This window comes from Mycetomoellerius zeteki, unplaced genomic scaffold (genome assembly GCF_001594055.1).
Source record: "Mycetomoellerius zeteki isolate Tzet28-1 unplaced genomic scaffold, Tzet1.0 scaffold98, whole genome shotgun sequence".
Taxonomy (NCBI): domain Eukaryota; kingdom Metazoa; phylum Arthropoda; class Insecta; order Hymenoptera; family Formicidae; genus Mycetomoellerius; species Mycetomoellerius zeteki.
The window spans coordinates 2,642,343-2,659,072 of record NW_017258021.1 but is presented as its reverse complement, the minus strand read 5'-3'; the positions used below and the strand labels follow the sequence as shown (position 1 = coordinate 2,659,072).

Below are 16,730 nucleotides of genomic sequence, written 5' to 3'. Positions count from 1 at the left end.
TTTCTTTTTTTCGTTTCAAAAGTAGTATTTTTTTGTTATTTAAATTATTGAAAAGCATTCTATTTAATATTAATGAAGATATATTAATATTCACGCGAAACCTCCTTGGAAAATTCCCATCCCCCACCTTACTTCATCGCACGCGCGATAAATTCATCGCTGCCGTGAAAACTGGTTCGCTTCGAGATTTCGATTGCTTTCGGTAGCTCTCGGTTGATTTCGGTTAAGTTCGACCGATGGTGACCGAGAAACTTCGATTGCTTCGGATTGCTTCGGATCGCACGTCGATCAACGCCGATCTTGCCGTTGCTCCGGTCGCTCATAGTGTTCATATTCGTCCACTGGTCTCCGCTTTTTTATTTGGATTCCGCGAATACGCCACGTACGCTATACGAAAGTACGCCGCCCGCGTGACAGGAAATAGTATAGGTACCATGTCGCACGGCGGCAGGAACGAGTGTAGAATATACGTGGGCAATCTGCCGCCAGACATTCGTACGAAGGACATCCAAGATCTTTTCTATAAATTCGGTAAAGTTACTTTCGTTGACCTGAAAAATCGTCGGGGCCCGCCTTTCGCTTTCGTTGAATTCGACGATCCAAGGTGAGTTATCAGCGTGAGAGATATACATGCCACGAATTCACGCTGCGTCGCTGTGCGTATCTCCGCCTGTGCGCTATTTACACGTAGTCACGTACACACCTCGGGCTCCCGCTTCGACGTACGTCGTTAATTCGAGCCATTTGCGTGACCTCGTACGCGACATCGAACATGAAGCGTCGCGACGTAGTTTATCGAATGAGGATGACGAAATCCACGAACATGTATCTTGACCGTGAATTATTTGTTTCATTTGCATTTATGGAGCAACTTTTGTTGACTCATGCGAATAACAAAAAAGAAATCTATTGTTTTTGCAAACGCAATAATAAAATTCTTTTTCTTTACAAGAATCGCAAAATATTTAAATTGTTAACTACAGAAAGAATTTTTTTAATGTATATAGTTATGTTTTCTAAAGGGTTGCTGTGTGGAAATAATATGGAGTAGTAAATCGTAAGAAATCAACCAATCACGAGCGAATGTAAAGAGAACAATCGACTTTGTTTGATCAATTTCTTACAGTTTATAGCTTACTACGCAGTATTATTCCTATTATAATGGCCCATAAAATATCATTTATTTGCTGTACAAATTTGAAATAATTCAAAATTATTTTTAAGTTTGCAAAAAAAGAATAGCAACATAAAAAATATAAATTTAAAAGAACATTTTTATTTCTCTATAATCGGTTATTATATCAAAATTCCATTTTACAGTTAATATTAAAATAATATATAAAATAACATAAAATTTTAATGATTTAAGACATTTAAATTCATTTTCTGGAAATCAAGTATAAATTTTTCAAGTATAAATTTTTTCCCGTTATATATATTACTCATACCAGTTTTGATTTATTTGATATAAATATTTATAATTTTCTGTTCATTACAATATTTAACACGATTAATATAATTTTGCAAGTTCGCTAAAGATTTACGAGTAAAGATTTACAAGTAGACATTCTACTTAAAAATTACATAACAACTTTGTTTACTTGTACTTTAGTATTTGTAATGGACAACGTTCGTTTTTCAGAGATGCCGAAGATGCAGTACACGCAAGGGATGGTTACGACTATGATGGCTACAGATTGAGAGTCGAGTTTCCACGTGGGGGTGGTCCTAGCAATAATTTCCGTGGTGGACGCGGAGCTGGGGATAGCGGTAGAGGCGGCCGCGGTGAGATGAGCAATTCTCGCGGTCGCGGTCCACCTGCTAGACGATCACAGTACAGAGTCCTGGTTAGTGGTTTGCCACCCTCAGGAAGCTGGCAAGATCTCAAAGACCACATGCGCGAGGCCGGTGATGTCTGCTTCGCAGACGTTTACAAAGATGGCACTGGCGTTGTTGAATTTTTGAGACACGACGACATGAAGTACGCTGTGAAGAAGTTAGATGATTCGAGATTTAGATCCCATGAGGTATGATCCTCCACTGTTATCCTAATTGTAAAGGTCACTATGGGCGCGTTCCACTTAACGTTCACAACGATCACGAGCATTATTTCATCCTTGTTTAATATTTGAAAATGATAAGAATAAAATGATGCTCGCTAGCATTGCGAACATTAAATAGAACGCACCCTACATCAGATTACGGTTATTGGTTTCTGGTTACCCAGTTTTATTTCAACCAATCATGATGCAACAAGTTTGGATTTACTGCATCGTAATTAATTAAAATAGAACCATCAACTGGGAACCATAACTGGCAACCCGTAGTCTGATACCAGACTGCTGATACTAACTCTTTATTTATAAACAAAATGTTTTTCAAATATTTTTGAGCAACTGTATGTACTTTGATCTTTTTACGTTTAATATGCTTTGATCGCATTTGATTTAATATCTAGGGTGAAGTAGCTTACATCCGTGTGAAGGAAGATCACAGTGGCGGCGATAGAGGACGCAGTGAAGATAGGGAAAGGGGTCGTACTCGTTCACGTAGCTACAGCCCACGACGTCGTGGTTCTCCCACTTATTCGCCGTTGCGACGTAATTACTCGCGATCAAGATCTCGTTCCAGATCTCGCTCTTACGACTAGTATGTACGTATGTGTTTCACATGGTAATATAAGTACAGGTTTATATTGATATTTACTCTTTACCATGTTTCATTATTGCTGATTTAAATTTCACTCGATAAAAATTTCCAAATCCAATTCAAACACCGATTTTGTAAAAAGATTTAAATTATTTTCTTAATATTGCTTGAATTTAATAACTGATTGTATCAAATACAATCAATTTAATAATTGATTGTATTATATATCTGATGTATAATTAGAGCACGGTTTATTTCGTACATACATACGTCACGATTATTCTTTAAGTTCCTTGCTTTCCAAATAAGCATATCTTATCATTCGACCCAGAAGCAAAATAATTTAGCGATTTCATTTTTAGTTGTTATTCTAATAAAAATTTCGTATCATTGAACTTTTTAAGATGATTACCTAAGATACGGTTATTGTAACGAATTTTATTAGCCTAAAAAATGAAATCGTTCTCGAGGTCACGTGTAACTGTTTATTATTCAAACTGCTGGATCTAATCTTCTACATTTAAAGATACATTCCTCCACATATTTGCCAAATTCTTTTGTCATCACTACTACTTATGAAATGTGTAACAATTTTGAAGTATTAATGAGCCTTTTGACAAAATGTCTTTAACAGACTTAGACCTTTAGCTTTTAGCTACCAACTTATTCTGGCTTTTATTTTGATATAGATAAACAAAAAGATATCTGCGGTGAATATTTTTACTAGACAATAACTTTTTGTTAATATACGTTTCTAACAATGGCGACTATTTTATTATACTCAAACCTGGGGAGCCGGATTGCACATTTCGACTGATTTTGTCTACCATCGTCCCTACTCCTTTTGTTTCATAGCATTTAGACTAGTGCTCGGAAACAGACGATTTGACTCGTTGATTTCGTAGGTGAGTAGCCCCTCGTTTAACCCACTTCAGAACTGAAAGTTCGAAATTATTACATTTCGAACTCGGACATCAAGTCATCCTCAGGATCATCCTGAATATGTCCTCAGGATATTTGTAGGACGATATCAATAAATATAGGAATTTTATTTAACTGCTCTTTTGATTCCAAGGCATATTATATTTGTTTATTGTCCGAACCGTCCGAAGTTCAGACATAACGAATTGACATTTCATACTGATCACTGCTCGAACTGTTCGAACTGTCCGAAATATTCGAATTATTATAGATGCTCATTTTTTTCAACTTCGAACTATTCGAATAGATCGAATATTCAACATGTTCGAATCTTTTATCTGAGCCCTAATTTAGACTGCGCGTGGAGACATAGAGCGATTGAGTTCAGGGACGATATTAGTAAATCGTACAGGGCACTAGCGCTATAGGACTCTGAAACATGTTGCCCCGCGTTTATTGTGTTTATAGAGTTTTATTATTATTATTAATATTATTTGGATGTGAGAAAATTAAAAGTAACAACTTCAAAATATATTTAAATTATATATTATTTATTATTATTAATATTAAATGTTATTAAATGTTAGAAAATCAAAAATAACACTTCAAAATAGAACAGGTATGTTAACTAAGTGTGTGTACATTGAAAAAAAATCTTAATTTTAAAACATTTTAATTAATTTAAAAAAATATTTTATATAAATATTAAATAAAATATTTTTTTAAATTAATTAAAATGTTTTAAAATTAAGATTTTTTTTCAATGTACACACACTTAGTTAACATACCTGTTCTATTTTGAAGTGTTATTTTTGATTTTCTAACATTTAATAACATTTAATATTAATAATAATAAAACTCTGTAAACAGTGAATGCGAGGCAATATATTTCAAAGTCCCACACAGTGCCCTGTACGATTTACAGCTAATATCGTCCATGAACTCGATCGTTCTATGTCTGCGCGCAGTCTAAATGCTATGAAACAAAAGGAATAGGGGCGATGTCAGTCAGATAGGCAAAATGTCAGTCGAAATGTGTAACTCGGCTCCAGGCCTGGCTTAATTTGTACTTTGATGTACTTTGTACAGTAAAAGATGAAATTTTCAAGCTTGCCTAACACAAGTTTTATTTTTCACCGTTAATCTCTCATATTATAAAAGTCAACTGTCATGTGAATTTACTAACATCCTTTGTAGTCGAAATGATCTTAATACTTATTAAGACAATTTTATCTCCCATATTATAAAAGTTCTAAACTTTATCATAGAATACACAGGAATATGAGTAAACTGTTTATACTGACATATTTAAATATACATTTTATAGATACTAATAAATACAAAACTTTAGCTTAAGATACCTTTCTCTCGTCATAAGTTTTAAAATTACTGATATTATTGTAATAACGCAGTAATTTTATATTATAATATGATAGATACTGCATATTCCCAATCGCCTGAATTAACATACTACATAATTAAAGTGGAACAACTGTGGTGTTAGTACATCATGTATGTTAAAAGTTGTGTGCTACTGCCTAGATTTCTTAACGTATTTCCAATAAACTTTTGTTGAAAAATCCGTAACTTAAGAGAAGAGATTACATAATATGCAATATATTGTATATATATGTGTCTGGCAATAAAAAATTCAAATAATAGCATGCTATGTATTTATATTTATCTTACAAAGTATATATATTTTTTATCTAGAATGTGATTATATATATATTAACTCGTAACAGATAACATGTATATAGAAATAAATACCTCAAGATTGTTTACACGATTCATTTACGCAAATTATCGTTTAATAATAAATCAAAATAATTCCAAATCGAATCAGTAGTGATGACAACATATCGCGCATATACACATAACGAAATATATGAGTGTAACAGTTAATATTTATTATGTACACACATAATTATACTGGCACAAAAATCTTTTATTATCACTCCCATACAATCTAATTCGCTTTATAACACGCAATTGTATTTGACAATAGATGGATGACCTTTAATGTTTCATAGGTCGTTTCCTGATTTTGCACACAGATTGCGTTTCATGTTATTTCAGTACAAAATAACTTATTTAGATCTTTTAACATTTCTCGATGTGAAAACATACAGCATTATGTGCTTATTATATATATGAATAATCTGGACATTTACAGCATATCCAGATTAAGATGAATTTCAAGTAACATACACGAAGAATTCGGTGAGAAATGCGGTAAAATAACTACTAATTGATATTGTCGTTCGCATTTCTCTATTCGTGTGTTTTCCTTTCACTTATATTTGGAACAACCGCATAATTAAATGCATATTTGAAAATTTCTATTATATTCTAAAACTCTTGGCACACATTGGAAAGGAAAACATTGGATATCGTGTATTTCATACTATTTTTGCAAATTAATCCTGTGATCTTAGTTTATTCGATAAATTCTCGCTATACCAATATTTTTTTTTCCAAAAATGTCTAAAATTTTATGTCCATATTAGATATATGATGCAATTTCATAATTTTATATATCACAGGCATTACATTTGCATTAATAAACTATATCTAATATTAATTTACATTACATAAGAAACTAATGTATTTTTTCTTCTTTTGTATATTGGGATTGTAACACAATGAATGAAAAACTGAAATCAACACGATCTTACTTCTTGGATGGATATAATACACATTCGCTTGACGTTGGAATGAGATGGATTGCGTTTTGGAGGATTTGCGATACGGAGAGCATAAATTATAAAAGGATTAAAAGACATAGATGAAAATGAGAATAGCGAAACAGGATACTTTCAAGAGGAAATTCAGGATCAGGAGAGAGAAAGGATTCTCAATTGCTGGCTCAGGAAACGTTGGCAAGTCCATTACGAGGAGGCGATGAATGCCGATTAATATTTCTTTTTAAAACTAGTAGAATCCCAGTTCAAAACTAAATATTTTTGTGTGTCGCTGTTTTAAAAAGAAACATAACGAGAGTGGAACTTCCTCATTATGTTATGTGCTTATCAGGATTAAAGTGCTTCCAGTTGCGTATTATTTCCGCGTATCGATTTAAAAAGAAAAAAAGCATTCCGCGCGTTTATTAATTCATTTATAATCTGAGTCAAACTAGTAATGGATTGTCAACTACAACTGGATTCTGTTTGGTTTATATAACTAAAGTTTTTTGAACTTTAGTGAAGATTAATTTTTCGGATCACTCATTTAAGGATGGATTTCTGCATGATATTTATCTTCTTCTTAATACAACGTATAACGTCAATACTAAACTCAATTTTGTTAGCCATTACATATGAAACGTTTCGTATTTAGTGATTATTTGAAAGGTGGAAGTGATTCTTTGGAAAGACTGTTGCATGTCTAATAATTGTTCGATAATATCTGCGATCTAAAGTCCAATTATCAAAAAAAATGTGTTTCCCGATAACTATTGCTGTTTTCTCGACTGATCGTGACCGTCAAGTGCATCTTTTTCTCGCGTACATTGTAAACCACAGTGTCTTCAGGATTTAACTGACATAAACAAGAGGATGGTACATTTGAGTAACACTACCTGTCTGTCATCTTGACGGGAACCGGCCTCATAATTTTAGAGGAACTCCTTACAAACGGTACGACGGACAGGATTCTCCGGATATGTTTGGATTAGGATACTAGCAGGATTTGAAACGGGATAAATTAGTATGCATGGACGGATATTTTTGGATAAGGATAAAAATTGCCTGCGCTGTATTCACCGGATCACTCGGATTCATTAAGGGAACGATATGCGATGTGGAAGAATGTGGATTTGGAAGCATGATATCGTTCACGCTTCATAGGGTTCACGGATTTATCTCCTAGGTCGGATACGGAATTTGGACTCGTGTTTAGCGGGATCAATTGACAAGATAATTGGATATCATTTTTCTCACGGATGAAATGAAAAGCGGATGAGATGATGGCTGTAAGGTATTTGTGCAAACAGTTTATACCTGAGATACTATCGATATTTATTTCTGCATGCTCTCTTCGAAAATATTCTTACATTCGTATTTTCATTTTTATCACCAACAAGGCAAATGCAACTTAGTAACACGCAATATAAAAAGCCTGCCTCGATAAAAGTCTTAAAATGTGTTTGCATTAATAACCGATCCTCTTTGTGTTTAGCTTTATTCTCATTGTTGTGAAATTTGTCATACATAACTCACAAGACAGATTTCGCAACAATAGCAGTAACTAGTTGATAACATTTTGCCTCTTTTGTTCAATTAACATCACAGATAAGTATATTTTTAATATTTTATGTGTTATTTCTGTGTTATATACATATATATATATATTATTCTTCTATAATTAATTATACGAACGATGTGTAGCAATAAGGAGAATATGAATAGCGTCGAATCTATAACAGTCTTGCATAGTGTGTATTTATCCATAAAATTCAAAATACGATTATTAAAATTGATAGTAACAGTTTCTCTGTTGCGCATTTTTGTTATATTACATACAAATTTATTATCTGCTATATATAAAATTTTATTATTCCGCGCATTATACATACCTAAATATTTTCTACGTTGTACAGGACATACAATTTAGGATGTACTTCACAACTGAATATAACATCGATTGCTTTACACATTAAATAAGATTCCCTTAACATATCGCTTCTTTGCAATTCTTTTCTCTACACAGTACCTTACTTCTAGAAAATTCTTGTGAATTATTAAACTGGCAAATGAGACAATTAAAAATAAATACGTTAAGAACGTTATTGTTTTATACAATTTTTCCTTCAATTATCGCCTATGAACAAATCTATTTTAAAGCAATATCATGCGTTTAAGGTACAAATTAATGCTTTCGTGGATTTGTAAATAAAAAAGTCGTGACCATGTTCCGCCTTGGGTAAGTATTATATTTGAAATTTTAATCGTATACTTAATTTGGTTGCCTTGTGTTAGCATACAATAGGCGCATGCCTTTTCAAAGTTCAAAACTACAAAGTTAAGCACGCATTTATATCGAAATCTTTAAACGATAATTGTATTTATACCTGTTTATAATAAGAGATTTATTCTATTTGAACGTATCGAAAAGTTAATGCATAAACTATTTATACATTTTTTTGTGTTAATATGAAAAAAATATATGTATATTTAGAACGAAAAGGCCAGAGAAAAGAATAAAAAGTGCGAAAAGTGATACTGAAAAGAATTAATTTATAAATTATTCACACACACACACACACACACACATTGAAATTTTAAAAAATTGATCGATGATCAATCACGATGATCAATATGCAAAAATATAAAAGCAGTGTCGATGTTATTTATCGAAACTTTGTTACTTGTACATGATATTGCCAATAAAAATATATAAAATATAAAAAATAAAACCGTATAAAATCAGCCTGAGGGTTATAGGATTAATACGACGAATTCATGTACGTCATATTTGAAAATTGTTAACGCTTTATTTGATTTGCCACACGACACGTGCTCTAAATACTACAATGTTCGTCATAAATGATTTCGTCCGGTCTCAATTAATTTCCCGAATGGGTGTAATAATAAGATCCTTGATAAGCACGTTCTCCGGAGTCTGCAACGAGTAGAGAATAGCGTCCGCCACGTCTTTTGATTTCAGGGCCAATCGTGAATTTTCCTTTAACCATTGCTGGTTGAGCTCGGTCTCCACTAAGCCCGGACAGATATTCTGTTGCAAGAGAATGAATCATGTTAACAGATATCAAAGAACAATAAATTGAAAAATGAATTTTCAGTGTACCTTTTTCCGAAATGTTTTTTTATTTTTATATAATAAAAAATTATTACTTTTAATATGCTTTAAACATACTTTACTTTGTTCGTGAGAATTTAGGAAAAATCAAACTTTCTTTCAATGATATCAAGTAGAATGTGTGTGTTAAGAGATTTAATTTGAAAAACTTTTATTATATGTTGGAATGATAAGATTGACTTTATACACAAATACTTAAAAAACAATTCCTTACAGTACGATTCGAAGTTACTTACGGTCACTTTGATGTTGGACTCGTTTTGGGCCAACTCCAGACGAAGACATTCACTCAGTGCGGTCAACGCGGACTTGCTTGCAGCATATGCCGGGGAAAGAGGCCGGTCGGAGGCAAGAGGCAACCATTTCAATCCACATACGTCATTGACATTAATGATCCAGCCGTTGTCGATTTCTAATATTTTTTTTATTTATCAGATATAGAAATAATTTTTTCTAATTTTTCTTTACCTACCCTTGTTTTTCATCAATTGCAGAATCTTCTTGGTGAGAAGCGATAAGCCAAGTAAGTTGATATCAATAGTCTTCTTAAGTTCCTGTATACCACCGTTGATGCTGGACCAATCTAAGCTAATGCTAGCGCTATTTACTAAGATGTCCACACTACCCAGGTTCTTCTCTATCCACTCTGATGCACTTTCGATCTCATTCGGGAGACTCAAGTCGCATTGAAGAGGATAAAATTTGCCGGGTTTGCCCTTCAGCTCGTCCACGAAAAGCTACAAAGATCATAAAAGAGATAACTAACTCATAATTTATTAATATCACTTTTACTGTTATTAAATTAAGTGTAATTTGCGCTACAAATTTGTTTCGAAGCATTTGACTAATCAATCAGAAGAAAGAATTTTACTAATTCACTGATTTGTAACATCAAGTAGACCGTAACCATAATCCATAATTTGTATACAATTCGATTATATTTTTGGCAGTGTTAACATTAAATATACCTTCAGCTTGTTTATATCACTGGAGAGGCCGATAACTTTAAGTCCCTTCGACACCAATTCCTCGGTGACTGCTTTACCAATTCCGGAGCAGGCACCGGTGACAAGGGCGATCTTATTCGTTAAAGTACTCATACTGAAAGTTTTGCGTTAATTCAAAAGAATGAAAGAAGATTGCTGCTCACTGCCACGAGAAGCTTCTGCCGATCCACATCCCTGACACCTATTTATACCATGCTGAAAATCTGGACCTCGATTAGAGGGTCGTGTATAATCTACGTCTAGATAATTCATTGCTTTCTGAATGATGCATTTCTGCACGGGTATTGCGTATTTGCGATATTACCGCTTGTTTTTGACGCGTGGCAGAAGGATACCTCCATCTGAAATATATGTATAACGCCGTGTTCGTTTGCAGATAAGACGTATTGTCATTAAAACTTGAGATACGCTCGCGAATGTTAATTATCATGGAAACAAAATATCATTAATAAAAACAACAATTAATTGAAGTCAGTGTTTTGTTATTTTAGATAGCTGCATCATTTACGATGTCTCGTGTTCTTTCTTCAATTTTTTTAAAATTAATATTACCTGCATACGTACAAATATTTGTATTATAAATTGCACATACAATATATATATTTAATTTTATATTTTATTATAGAGAGGTTTATATAAAAACCTAAATTAAAATTTATAACGGCCTTTTGAAAAAATCGAAATTATTAGAGAAAGAAACATAAAAGTCAATGCTAGATATTATTGCAAAATAATTTTATCATACTAAATGAAACGTAAATACAGACGTTTCGATCTTTTTTTAGATCATCCTCAGTGTTTACGGTAGTAAAATTAAATTAAAATTATGTAGAGAATCATTAAAAGCGCAATAAAAATTTAAAAAACTTATGGTTAGATACAATTATGTATAAAAAATTGCAAGTTATATTCACGCTGCCAAGATGTTGATCACAATTCATTGTACATTTTGCAGCAACTATGGTATTTTTTTAGTTCTTACCAAAATTGTTCTTAAAATTGGAAATTTATATGCAATAAAAAAGAAATTTGAATGCATAAGTTTTAAGAACAATTTTCGTAAGAACTAGAAATATACCATGATTGTTGCAAAATGTACAATGAATTGCGATCAACATCTTAGTAGCGTAAATATAACTTGATATGCAATTTTTTATAATAATTATATCTAACCGTTATAAATTTTTAATTTTTATTGCGCTTTTAATGATTCTCTACATAATTTTAATTTAATTTTATTACTTTAAACACTGAGGATAACCTAAAAAAAACTAAAAAAAGGTCGGAACGTCTGTGTGTGTCTATATATATATATATATATATATGTTTCATTTTATATAATTATTTCGTAATAATATCCAGCGTCAGCTTTTATGCTCCTTTCTCTAATAACTTTAAAAAATACTTGTTATTATTTTATCTTTAAGCTTTGGCGCAAGATAAAATTTTATATCGAGTATTAATACATGAATACTACAGTGTCCCACGGGAAGGTGTTGAAACTAATCAGTTGTCATTTTCGAAAGTACTTAGTTATTGAAAAAACAAACCCTGTATAAGATATTTTTTAATATAAATATTATTTTTTATATAGTAATTAGATGCACTCAGCAATAGGTAATTCCAAGTAGCACACAGCGCTTACAAAAGCGTTAAAAAAGCGCATATAATCGTTTTTTAGCGCTTTGTAAGCTGGGATATCAGTAATAGGGTTACAAAAATAAAAGGTAATACCAGGATTTCAGAATTAATTAATCTTTAATTTTAAAACACACAGTATCTTCTTCAGAGAGAGAGAGAGAGAGAGAGAGATTATAATAAAAATAGCACGGGATCAGAAATGCTGACGAAACGAATTTGCACGATTTCCGAAGAAAACGATAAGACGTTCTGCGATATCTTTGTTAGGAACACTTACATATCAGAAATTTCAGAGAACGTGAAGGATCTCTCGCGAAGTACGTGGTTTCATCAGCAAATTTGCTTACAAAGTTTGGCGCAGTTAAATGGGAAAATTCATAACTGATCGCGAATATTGCGCGAGAGCGCGTCTCCTCGCATGTTCATCTTTTCCATTGATCTATATCGATTATCTTCGACTCTTTCAGAATATATATTACTACTCTCTAAGATCGAAAATCATGGTAGAAGGTCCTTTCAATACTGTATCGTTAACGAAGTGCAGCAACAACGCCCAGCAACGCACAAATTTTTCAGTAATGAGTCGCAAAGTTTATTTTATTTCTCAATAATGGATCTTAGTTTAGGACACCTCTACCTCAAACTTTTAATACATTACAATACAGTGTGTAAAACTTATATTTAGACTTATATATATTTATATATTTATTTTATGTAATGTCAGATCAGAATTACATAACAAAGTGTTATATTTTATTGTACATTTCTGTGTTCTTATTACTTTTTCTATTACTTTTTATGAAGCTAAAAAAGCGACATTACTTATGCTTCTCCATTTTATATTTCTTTTCTTATTTATATATATTTTAACATGGTAGATTGATTGAAAAATTCGCTTATATTAATTCATAAAAAGTTTATGAAAACCATAATTGTTCTAATTACATTCAACGTTTCATATTTGGTCGCCTTGAAAATCGGTTACCATGATTCGCCCAGAGGTCTCAACACGACATCTTGTATCTACCGGAAGAAAATATTATTTTTATTAAATTTTATTTAAGTTTTATTTTGTATAATAAGAAAGGACAATGTCTAGATTGTCTAAAGACGTATGTGCGACGTACCAACACGTGAGGAGGATTAGATAACACATAGATTGCTGCCGCTGCGACGTCGTCCGGATTCAAAATTGGCATCGCTGCTATTGCTTCCGGAGAGAACATGCTGTAGGAAGCCATGAATTCCGTTGCAACCAAACCGGGACTAATGTTCTATATATGACAGAAATAATGTAATTAAAGTAAGAATTTGTTCTTATCTTATAAGCTTCTTGTCCAATTTTAAATATATACATATATATGTGTATATATATATATATAGGTATATACTTCTCAGTCATCATTAATTGTACAAAAATAATTTTTAATATATTAAGGAGAGAATTTAAATTGATTTTAATAAGAATATATTGTTTTGAGGAACAATTACGTTCCATTTATTAAATGTCTTACTGTGACACGTATACGCGTGCCCGCAAGCTCGTGTCGCAAAGTCATAGCCAGGCCGGTAAGAGCACGTTTTGACGCCGGATATACACTGAATCCTGGAACGAAGGGCACCCTCTCGGCAGCCAAACTATTCACGTGAATCACTATGGCATCTTCAGCCGCCGTCTCGCGCATCATGCGTACAGCCTCGCGTGTGCAGAGACAGAGTCCGAGAACATTCACGTCGAACACGGATCGCCAATCTTCCAAAGTACCATCTGTAAAACATGTTGAAGAATTAAACTCGATACGATATTTTACATTATTCTCTACAATAATGTATTTTTATTTTTTTTTAGAATAAAATTATCTATTTTGTGTGTGTGTATATCGATTAGATAGAAGAATTTAAAGAAAACGCATGAAAATTTTTTAGGTGATAAAGAAATGTTAACATCGATTTTAGAATTTATGCAGAGCTCTTAAACTATAGATCCATAATATGAGTTCCGCATAAATTCTAAATTCGATGTTAACATTTCTTTACCTACTTCTGAAAAAATTTTCATGCGTTTTCTCTAAACTTTTCTATCCAATATTAAAGATTTTTACCTATGAGCGAAGACTCTTTGGTGATACCAGCACTGTTAACGAGAACGCTTATCGGTCCAAGATTATCCTTTACCCACACGAAAGCCACGGTTACGCTTTCTTCCTTAGTGACATCGCATTCCACAGGATGGAGTTTGCCCGAGGAATCTTTCAAACTATCAGCGATTTCCTTAATTTGTTCCACTCTCCTCGCGAAGCCTGCCACTATCATACCTGACATAATAAATCGATCATATCAATGAGCTCCATATTATATCTACTAATTCAAATGCGGATTTTTTTTCACATAATTCCCTAATAATAAGACTTTGAACGCGATATTTTACAACATTTCGAATAGCACGTCAATATCTTGTTTTCTTTCGAATGTAACAGTGATATTACATTTCCCAATTAGTGGACGATACGGCAACAATTATCTCGTCGAGATAAATGTACGTGTGCAATCGCAAAGTCAAATTTCTTGCCGGAGGAATTTTAACGTAATATTAATTTATTGTAATTGGAACACTTTTTCACCTTGTTTAACAAGATTTCGTGCGATTGCTGCACCAATTCCGGCGCTGGCACCAGTTACTACGGCCACTTTTCCTTTCCATCGGTCCATCCTTCTGCAGTGAGACTTGAGACGTAACTGCGGACCAGAAGCCCTCGATAATGCGATTGCCTTTACAAGCTCTAGTCATCAATATGGAGAAAAAGGAGGACAGACATCCAACAAAGGTATGAAATTCGATAGTCTTTGTAACTGATCACTGCCTGGCCTTGATTAGATGCAATTACATCTGATTGAATCTCGATCTTACGAAGAAAATAAAAAAAAAAATCAATAGATTTTTTTAGAAAACCAGGAGAAGAATTCAATTGGAATAAGTCCAATTTATTTCGTTTATGTTTGCATACTATTTATTGTCTATATTAATATATTATTTATAAATTGTTTAGGAGCAAAATTTTTATTCAATTTTTTACATTCATCAAGTTAATTAGTTTATACTATATATTTACTGTTTAATTATATTGTATATATTAATATGTTTATTAATTATAATATTCAAATACCAATTAAATTTCTTAAATTTGGTCAAAGACCAATTATAGCGTAATATGCGAGATGCAATTGCTTTTTTGTCATTTTAAGCGCATCTCGAGGCCAATGAAGATCAATTATTATCAATTGAGCTTATAATGCATTATAGTTAACAACTGCATATTTATGAGACCATATGTTCATGTATGTCGTCTGCAATTATTTAATGAACATCATCGCATAAATTGTGATTTCGAATTTACTTGGAGCGTTCTCCGTTCCATACAACAACAAACGTTACAGACATTATGCTAAAAATTCAAATTATACTCATTATAAATCGCAATTAGGTAAAGATAAATAAATACTGTTCAGTTCCGATTTGGCTACAAGTATATTTTGGGCGTGAGGCGTCTACATGGATGAGTACTATACAATGCGAGGTATTAATTTTTCTCTCCTAGAGATCTAAAGTTTCGCATAACCGTGATATATCTCGAAATGATAATGATCGATCGAATGTGTAGAATTTCTAAACATCGGGATTTAGGCAGACAAACTTGGTACAAAGAATTGTGTATATGTTTCTTCCTTTCTATTTTTTTAGATGTTTAGAAGAGAACGTGTCCTCCCTCTTTCTTTCACTTTTAAAAAACGCACCTCTCACTAACTCAATCGACGAACGAGCTCTAACATGTATAGTCGTATTAAAAGACGAGAAACAAAAAGGGGTGTCCACGCCTTTGCTCTCTCTGTACCGCTTATTACACCGCCAATTGTTCTATTTACAAATCCTATTCCTTTTTACAAATATCTATACGCCTCTTATACGTTGCAAGAAAATATATCATTTCTTCTCGTGTAGAGACACGTACGCTACGTTTACTTCACGCTGAGTTTACATCTTCTCTAAGCTGGTCAATGTTGTTCATCTACCTTACGCGACGCGTATTTAACATGACGAATATCGAGAAATATATGCGGCAAGGAAGAATAAAACAAAAATACAAGTTTCCAAAGTGAAGAGAGACATTGCTTCACGCTTAGCTATACCGGTTCCGATTAACCGGTTGGAAACCGCGATCTCATTGTGTTTCCGCTGTCTCCCCCAAGTAGAACACAGAAGTCATGAGGACATTACCATGACCTCATTCGTCACTTATAAGTCAATTTTTAGGTATCAAATGACGTCATGATGACGTTCTGTGATACTATTATGACACAATTATGACTCCGTGTTCTATCTGAGCCATGTTTAACTAAATTTATTAATAATACGCGTCTAAACTAAATCTCGCACGAGTCATAGGAAAACGCATCAGAGAATGTGAATTTTCACAGCGTTTCAAAGATGTTGTCTTACATGGTTCTTTAGTATTGTACAGTTACATTATTATATTATTTATAATGTCTATTTTTTGGGAACATTACATGTACCCTAACGAACGCTCTACGAGCTATCGAGAGATCTTTCTTTTTCCGTATTTGAATCGTACAAAATAATAACCACAGTATCTACTCGAGACATCGAGATAGTACATTTTTCTATACATTCTACAT

General features: G+C 32.8%; 3 protein-coding genes across 4 annotated transcripts; 1 reads left to right on the top strand and 2 right to left on the bottom strand.

Annotated features, from left to right (window-relative positions):
* The first annotated feature begins 234 nt into the window (after positions 1 to 234).
* SF2 (splicing factor 2) lies at positions 235 to 9,285 on the top strand. The gene is made up of 4 exons (XM_018461015.1): positions 235 to 604; positions 1,643 to 2,027; positions 2,459 to 2,653; positions 9,238 to 9,285. The coding sequence occupies exons 1-3, from the start codon at positions 237 to 239 to the stop codon at positions 2,648 to 2,650; spliced, it is 945 nt and encodes a 314-aa protein (XP_018316517.1). The 5' UTR covers positions 235 to 236; the 3' UTR covers positions 2,651 to 2,653; positions 9,238 to 9,285.
* On the bottom strand, positions 8,977 to 10,839 carry LOC108730986 (farnesol dehydrogenase). Its single transcript, XM_018461016.1, has 4 exons — positions 10,359 to 10,839; positions 9,863 to 10,127; positions 9,627 to 9,802; positions 8,977 to 9,306 (listed from the first exon to the last, which is right to left on the bottom strand). The coding sequence occupies exons 1-4, from the start codon at positions 10,488 to 10,490 to the stop codon at positions 9,133 to 9,135; spliced, it is 747 nt and encodes a 248-aa protein (XP_018316518.1). The 5' UTR covers positions 10,491 to 10,839; the 3' UTR covers positions 8,977 to 9,132.
* A 2,042-nt stretch (positions 10,840 to 12,881) lies between these two features.
* Positions 12,882 to 14,873, bottom strand: LOC108730887 (farnesol dehydrogenase). 2 transcript variants are annotated; one of them, XM_018460833.1, is made up of 5 exons: positions 14,660 to 14,872; positions 14,141 to 14,353; positions 13,553 to 13,806; positions 13,166 to 13,312; positions 12,882 to 13,061 (listed from the first exon to the last, which is right to left on the bottom strand). In XM_018460833.1, the coding sequence occupies exons 1-5, from the start codon at positions 14,745 to 14,747 to the stop codon at positions 13,020 to 13,022; spliced, it is 744 nt and encodes a 247-aa protein (XP_018316335.1). In that variant the 5' UTR covers positions 14,748 to 14,872; the 3' UTR covers positions 12,882 to 13,019. The 2 variants fall into 2 exon arrangements, with proteins under 2 accessions (XP_018316335.1, XP_018316334.1); XM_018460832.1 differs by having other exon boundaries at positions 12,979 to 13,312; positions 14,660 to 14,873.
* Positions 14,874 to 16,730: the final 1,857 nt, after the last annotated feature.

Coding starts and splice junctions, on each gene's coding strand:
- LOC108730986 (XM_018461016.1), bottom strand. CDS start 10,490: ATGAGTACTTTAACGAATAAGATCGCCCTTGTCACCGGTGCCTGCTCC. Junction 10,128..10,358: donor GTGATATAAACAAGCTGAAG/GTATATTTAATG, acceptor TGATCTTTGTAG/CTTTTCGTGGACGAGCTGAA. Junction 9,803..9,862: donor GCAATTGATGAAAAACAAGG/GTAGGTAAAGAA, acceptor AAAAAATATTAG/AAATCGACAACGGCTGGATC.
- LOC108730887 (XM_018460832.1), bottom strand. CDS start 14,747: ATGGACCGATGGAAAGGAAAAGTGGCCGTAGTAACTGGTGCCAGCGCC. Junction 14,354..14,659: donor ACGAAATCTTGTTAAACAAG/GTGAAAAAGTGT, acceptor TTATTATGTCAG/GTATGATAGTGGCAGGCTTC. Junction 13,313..13,552: donor GCACGCGTATACGTGTCACA/GTAAGACATTTA, acceptor TGTCATATATAG/AACATTAGTCCCGGTTTGGT.
- SF2 (XM_018461015.1), top strand. CDS start 237: ATGGTGACCGAGAAACTTCGATTGCTTCGGATTGCTTCGGATCGCACG. Junction 605..1,642: donor GTTGAATTCGACGATCCAAG/GTGAGTTATCAG, acceptor TTCGTTTTTCAG/AGATGCCGAAGATGCAGTAC. Junction 2,028..2,458: donor CGAGATTTAGATCCCATGAG/GTATGATCCTCC, acceptor TTTAATATCTAG/GGTGAAGTAGCTTACATCCG.